Genomic DNA, 7,132 nt, shown 5'->3' with positions numbered 1-7,132 from the left:
TTGAGGTTTCCGTTTATTAACTCAATTTATTTTGATTCGTCCATCTGTCACTTGTGGGCCCCACCATACCAATATGTTTAAGGTGGAAGTTTCTGTTAAAAAAAGGCACACTTTCAAAAGTCTTCATAGCTAGCTACCATACAACTGTTTTTGTAGTCTTTCTTTCGAAAAAAATACACAAAAAATAATCTTTCTTTTTGACTTCTCTTCACAAATTTGTCAATATATTCAACTAGTGGTGGAGCCAGGATTTTTATTAAGAGATTCAGAATATAAAAAATTAAACATGCAAACTATAATTAATGGCGAAGTCAGGATTTTTCGCTAACGAATTCAAAATATAAAAAAGTAAATATACAAACTATAATAAGTGACAGAGCGAGAATTTTCGCTAAGAGATTCAAAAAATGAAAGAACTATAATCAACAGTGAAGCCAGGATTTTTGCTAAGAGATTTAAAATATGAAAAAAAAAGTAAACATGCAAACTATAATCAGTGGCGGTACCAGAATTTTCGATAAGAGATTCAAAATATGAAAATATAAACATGCAAACTATAATCAGTGGCGGTACCAGGATTTTCGCTAAGAGATTCAAAATATAAAAAAGTAAACATGCAAACTATAATCAGTAATGGAGCCAGGATTTTCGCAAAGAGATTCAAAATATCAAAAAGTAAACATGCAAACTAATCGGAGAGGTTGAACATCTACTATATATACCTATAAAAAAAAATAATCATTTTTATTATTTCCATTTTGATTCACTCATCAAAATATAAAAAAGTTCCTTTCCTTTTTTGTTTTCCCTTCATTTTCTTCTCTTTCCTCTCTGTATCTTCATGAATCTGTTTCTACAACTTTGACAGTAGCTGATCAGTTTGCATTAGCAATCTTTCTTTGTAGTGAGTGTTCTTTTTCTTGTTTCTTTTTTCATGATGCAAAATATGTCTTAGTTTTCGAGCTGAGGGTCTATCGGAAACAGTCTCTTTACCTTCGCAAAGTAGGGGTAAGACTGCGTACGCTCTACCTTTCCGGGACCCTACTTATCGGGTTACATTGAGTGAATTCTCATATGGTCACTCGACTAATAGTTATTATCTCAGAAAGTCACTTTCTTTCTTTGTAGTGAGTGTTCTTTTTCTTGTTTCTTTTTTCATTGGTCTGTTTTCACTATGATGCAAAATATGTCTTAGCTTTCGAGTTGAGTGTCTATTGGAAACAGTCTCTTTACCTTCGCAAAGTAGGGGTAAGACTGCGTACGCTCTACCTTTCCGGGACCCTACTTGTCGGGTTACATTGAGTGAATTCTCATATGGTCACTCGACTAATAGTTATTATCTGAGAAAGTCACTTTCTTTGGTCGAGAAGAAAAATGACTTTTCGGGTAATCATCCTGTTTTTGTTGTTGTTGTTGTTGTTATTGTTGTTTCAATGCAGAAAGGTTATCTATTGTTCTCTTTAAGGCTGCATACAATAGACCCTTGTGGTCCGGTCCTTCCACGAACCCCACGCATAGTACTAAAAATTTAGTACCCAGTACCCCTCGAATTATGGACAAAGTTGTTACGACACACTCCAACTTCACAGGGTCCTATTACCCTTCCTGAACTCAATTTTAGCGTATTTTGTCACCCTTTTGCGCTGACGTGGCACCTTTATTATATAAAATGGGGCCCACGTCAAAGGTGTCATGTCAGTTAAAAAGGTTGAAAAAGGTGCCACATGAGCAAAAAGGTTGACAAAAATATGCTAAAATTGAGTTCAGGGGTAATAAGACCTCTGTGAAGTTAGAGCGTGTCGTAGCAAATTTAGTCATAGTTCAGGGGTACTAGATGCTTTACTCTTTAAAATGAATAGAATATATTTTTAAGAAATTATATGGAGATCGGTGGTAGCGTGGCTAACAGTGGTAGTTTCTGGTGCGACGGAGAGTAATGGTTGGTGGGAGTAGCTAGTGATGATAGTGACTGACAGTAATCGTCAAAGGTGACGATTGATGGGGGTAGTTGGTGTTGTCTAGTGATAATTGTAGTTGATGGTAATGATAGCTAATGATGGTGGTGATTGATAATCGCGATTGGTTATATATAGCTAGGGATGACTCGTAAAGAAGTTGTTGTGTAACCAGGAGGTCAAAGGTTCGATAAACCCTTGTGGTCCGGCTCTTTCTGGGTCTTGTGCATAGCGGGAGCTTAGTTCACCGAGCTTCCCCTTGAATGTTATTTAATTAGTCCTCTCACATTGTTTTCTATGTCGTTCAGTTCATCGAGCAAAATGGAGATACCGGCCTCTTCCACTTTACGTAGTCTCTTTGTTATTGCGTTGGTACTACTTCTACTGAATACATCAGTGGCTGAACCACGATCTCAGACAGTCAAGCTCACATGTGGAATGCAACCCGAGCATAATACAACGGCTTTCGTCCCAAATTTTGTTGGAGTTATGGAAACTATAAGCCAACAAATGAGAACTAGAGGATATGGAGTTGCAGTTACGGGTACTGGACCGGATGCTAACTATGGACTTGCACAATGCTATGGTGATCTTTCCTTACTCGACTGTACCTTGTGCTACGCTGAAGCGCGAACGATTCTGCCCCAGTGCTTCCCTTATAACGGAGGACGAATTTATCTTGATGGCTGCTATATGCGAGCGGAGAATTACACGTTCTATGACCAGTATTTAGGTCCAGAGGACAGACATGTATGTGGAAACAGGACAACAAAGGGTACATTGTTCCGACAGAATGCTAGGCGAGCTGTTCAGCAAGCAGTTGCAAATGCACCGACTAATAATGGATCCGCGCGTGCTCAAGTGTCAGCGCCCGGTCCTTCCAACGAGACAGCTTATGTTCTTGCTGATTGTTGGAAGTCCCTGAGCGCAAACTCCTGCGCAGCGTGTTTGCGAAATGCATCTGCCTCGATGTTGGGATGCTTACCTTGGTCAGAAGGTAGAGCTCTCTACACTGGATGCTTCATGAGGTATTCCGATACCAATTTTCTCAATTCTATTTCTACCATCAGAAACTCGTCATCAATAGGTAATCTTTGCACTTTTTTCGTCCTGGTTTACCTTATTGACTGAACGCGTAGCTGATAAATTGTCTTCTTTTCATTCAAATGATGGTTTTGCAGGAAAAGTTGTCGTCATTGTAGTCGTTGTTGTTAGCTCGGTGGTCGTTTTGGGAGTAGGTGCTGTCATTGGTATTTATGTCTGGAAGAACAAACAAATCCAAAAGAAGAGAAAAGGTAAATCCTTTTGTTCCGAAATGAGTTATAAGTCATTACGACATCAACGATGAACATATATTGTATCGTTATGCTAAAACAGCAAAAGCTTTGAGCGTCGAGGCATTATGGTCTACTCGTGCTTTTCCTATAAAATTTTGAACTTTTTAGGTGCAAATAATGCGGAGAAATTAGTGAAGATCCTTCACAACAACAGCTTGAACTTCAAGTATTCCACACTTGACAAAGCCACAGGATCATTTGATGAGGCCAACAAGCTCGGGCAAGGTGGATTTGGCACGGTTTATAAGGTACGTAATGGCTGAATGTAGTGCAATTTTAACATGTTGGAATTTATCGACTGTCCATAACATTAGGCGCGATTTGTTGCAGGGTGTTTTGGCAGATGGGAGAGAGATCGCGGTCAAAAGGCTGTTCTTCAACAACAAACACAGAGCGGCAGACTTTTATAACGAGGTTAACATAATCAGTAGCGTCGAGCACAAGAATTTGGTACGGTTATTGGGATGCAGCTGCTCAGGACCGGAAAGCCTTCTCGTATACGAGTTCCTCCCTCACCAGAGTCTTGATCGCTTCATCTTTGGTAAGTAACAGAACTTCGCTGCAACAACAACAACTGCACCTCAGTCTCAAACAAGTTAGGAGTCTGCGATATGAATCCTCACTATTCCATCTAAGCTAAACACTTAAATATAGAGTTAGTGGTCAAAAACATATCTAAAGTATCACATTTTCGCGATTTCCTTACTTGAACTATCAGGTTGTTTAAGCAACCGACTTTGCATTACGACAAAATGGTGTTCTAATCTTAAAATTGACAGATCCTGTCAAAGGTAAAGTTCTGAATTGGGTGAAAAGATTCGAGATAATCATAGGGACCGTGGAAGGTCTGGTATATCTACACGAGAACACAAAGACTCGAATAATTCACAGAGATATAAAAGCAAGCAATATCCTGTTGGACTCGAGGCTCCGTGCAAAGATTGCTGATTTTGGTTTGGCCAGGTCATTTCAAGAAGACAAGAGTCACATAAGCACTGCCATTGCCGGAACATTGTTAGTATTCCTTCCTCTCATCGTCAACTTTTGTCGCGTAAAAGTAAACAAAAACAAGAAAACTAATATGGTCTAATACACAGAGGATATATGGCCCCGGAGTACTTAGCTCATGGCCAATTGACAGAAAAAGCAGATGTTTACAGCTTCGGAGTTCTTCTACTGGAGATTGTTACTGGAAGACAAAATAACAGAAGCAAACACGACGAATACACAGACAGCTTAGTTTCCATTGTAAGTTTTTTCGTTGAACAATATTTTCAACCTTGAAAAACTTTTTTCATATCGGTGTTAACTCTTATATTCGATGAAACTAACAGGCGTGGGAGCACTTTCAACGCGGGATAGTGGAAGAACTGTTCGATCCAAATCTCATGTTGAATAACTACCATACAATCAATGTGAAGAATGAGGTCGCGAGAGTTTTACATATCGGACTTTTGTGCACTCAAGAGATCCCAACGTTACGACCATCCATGTCTAAGGCATTACAGATGTTTGTCAAGAAAGAAGAAGAGTTGCCTCCACCAACTAATCCACCGTTCATGGATGAGAAAACCATGGAACTTCATGATCCTTGGGAGAAGTACTCGCTTAAAGAAGGCGATTCCGCTTCCATTGCCAACTTATCTCACAGTTCTTTTTACCCCAGATGATATTCAAGTGCCTCATAATCGAGCCGTTAGCTACAACAACAACACCTCAGTCGCAAACAAGTTGAGGTCAGCTAGCGATATGAATCCTCGCTATTCCATTTAAGCTCAACTCGTACTCGAGCAGTTAGTTGCTTTGATAGTTCTGTTGATGTTTGGATCAATACACAATGTTTTCCAAGGCTAGTAGTCATTATTTTGTGGTGATTTTAGAGAATCAAAGGCTACAATTTTGATGAGTGTGTAAATACTTGAACTTTTGAACCTCAACACATATCTCATAAAAGTCCAATGCACAAAGCATCACGCATTAGCGGGGTCCAGAGAAGGACAACACCGTAAAGGGTGTGATGTAGATCGATAGCTTACATATGTAAGCATTAGTGGCTGTTTTCACGACGAACTCGTGACCTATAGGTTACACGGAGATAACTTCACTATTCACTGAGATGCAATAGTTATGTCTTATATATACAAGCTTGTCTACAATTGTTTTTATTTACTTTCAGAACACACAAATTCACTTTTTATTATCTGTCACCTACTGAATAAGCTCGTATAAGAATTCAAACTAGAAATCAATTCGTCAAATCCCTATGGCTACGATATCTGGACTCAACATCCTTTATTACTTGTACAACCATGTATGCTTGCGTGTGCGAAAGGATGCAACAACATATAAGATCAAAATTTGTTTTGATTAAATGCACTGTTTTTACCCGTTTTCACCCTGAACTATACACGAAATTGCTGAGACACACCCGAACTTTAGGAGGGTTCTATTACCCCTTGACTAATTAAAATCGTATTTTTGGCAGCCTTAGTGCCACGTAGGCACTAAGGTTGCCAAAAATACGGTTTTAATTAGTCAAGGGGTAATAGGACCCTCCTAAAGCTCGGATGTGTCTCAGCAATTTCGTGTATAGTTTAGAATGGAAACCGTCCATTTTCTCATTTGTTTTTGTTGCCTAAGTGAAATACCACTTTATCAAACCATATATTTATTATATTAATTTCATATTAAAATTTTGACTTAAATGGGGGAATATCTTTTTTCTACTCCTTTTTATTTTTGGTTTTGGCAGTTAGTACATAAAATAATACAAAAAGACCCCACCATACATCATTGCTAATATTTTAAGTCTTTAGTTTGAATATTCAAACAACATATTCTAACACAATTGTTTCCTGTTGACTTTTGCGTTGCAGTGATAATTACTTTTTTATTTTTAATTAAGTGATAATTACTTTTTCATTCTTAATTAAAAATTTCGAATTCAAGCCTCATTGATTATAAACTGTCTTTATTAGGAAATGTTTTACGCTCAATCGCAGAACTTCTCAATATAAATTCGAATTTAATCGGATTTCAAAGCAGATGCTGTCACACTGGACACTGGATTAGGAACACCAAACATGACTTTTCTGTCAATATGACTCATTGACAAAACCATTCAGATCATTTTAGTTTGTTAGTATTCATCAAGAAAATAGTTCCCTTCTTTTTTGTTCCTTCATTTTCTTTATGCCTCATCATCATTGTGTGTTTCTACAACTTTGACAGAAGGTTCTGATCAGTTTGTGTTGGCCATCTCTCTCTTTCAGTGCTCCTCAGGACTTTGTGAGTGTTTCTTTTTATCTTCTTGGTCTGTTTTCACTAAGATTATCATATTGTTTGGCCAAACATCTAAAAATCAGCTTATTTTGAAGAGTCTTTTTCAAGAAAGTACTTCTACGAGAAGCAGTTTGTGTTTGACCGATATGTATAAGTAAGTTTTTGTTATAGAATCTAGAATTCATAAACTCAAAATCCTAACTTTATCTGTGCTAACAGTAGTGGTTTAGTAATTATGGTAGATGGTGGTAGTTAATGGCGATGATGACTGATCGCGGTGGTTGGCTGGCGTCATATATAGTGGTGATTGATGATGGTGATTGTCGATAGTGATTGGAGGTTGTCGTGGTAAGACATGGTTGGTGGTGATGATTGTAAATGTTGGTTAGCGATCGTGATTGTGAGTGATGGATGGTAGTAGTAGATAATGCTAGCAGCGACAACGATTAGCAGTGAAAGTAGATGGTAGTAGTTGGTTGTGATGGCTGATAGTTGTGGTGTGTGGTAATAATAGTTAATGGTGATGATGACTGATCGCAGTGGTTGGCGTCATATAGT

At 38.2% G+C, this 7,132-nt stretch overlaps 1 protein-coding gene across 1 annotated transcript; it reads left to right on the top strand.

The window, feature by feature from the left end:
* Positions 1-749: 749 nt before the first annotated feature.
* On the top strand, positions 750-5,459 carry LOC107838727 (cysteine-rich receptor-like protein kinase 2). The gene is made up of 8 exons (XM_016681900.2): positions 750-904; positions 2,264-3,042; positions 3,137-3,250; positions 3,401-3,540; positions 3,623-3,833; positions 4,072-4,306; positions 4,390-4,540; positions 4,627-5,459. The coding sequence occupies exons 2-8, from the start codon at positions 2,277-2,279 to the stop codon at positions 4,960-4,962; spliced, it is 1,953 nt and encodes a 650-aa protein (XP_016537386.1). The 5' UTR covers positions 750-904; positions 2,264-2,276; the 3' UTR covers positions 4,963-5,459.
* The last annotated feature ends 1,673 nt before the right edge of the window (positions 5,460-7,132 follow it).

This window comes from Capsicum annuum, chromosome 8, assembly GCF_002878395.1.
Source record: "Capsicum annuum cultivar UCD-10X-F1 chromosome 8, UCD10Xv1.1, whole genome shotgun sequence".
Taxonomy (NCBI): domain Eukaryota; kingdom Viridiplantae; phylum Streptophyta; class Magnoliopsida; order Solanales; family Solanaceae; genus Capsicum; species Capsicum annuum.
The sequence above is the reverse complement of the archived record's forward strand: the minus strand, read 5'-3'. Positions and strand labels throughout refer to the sequence as shown.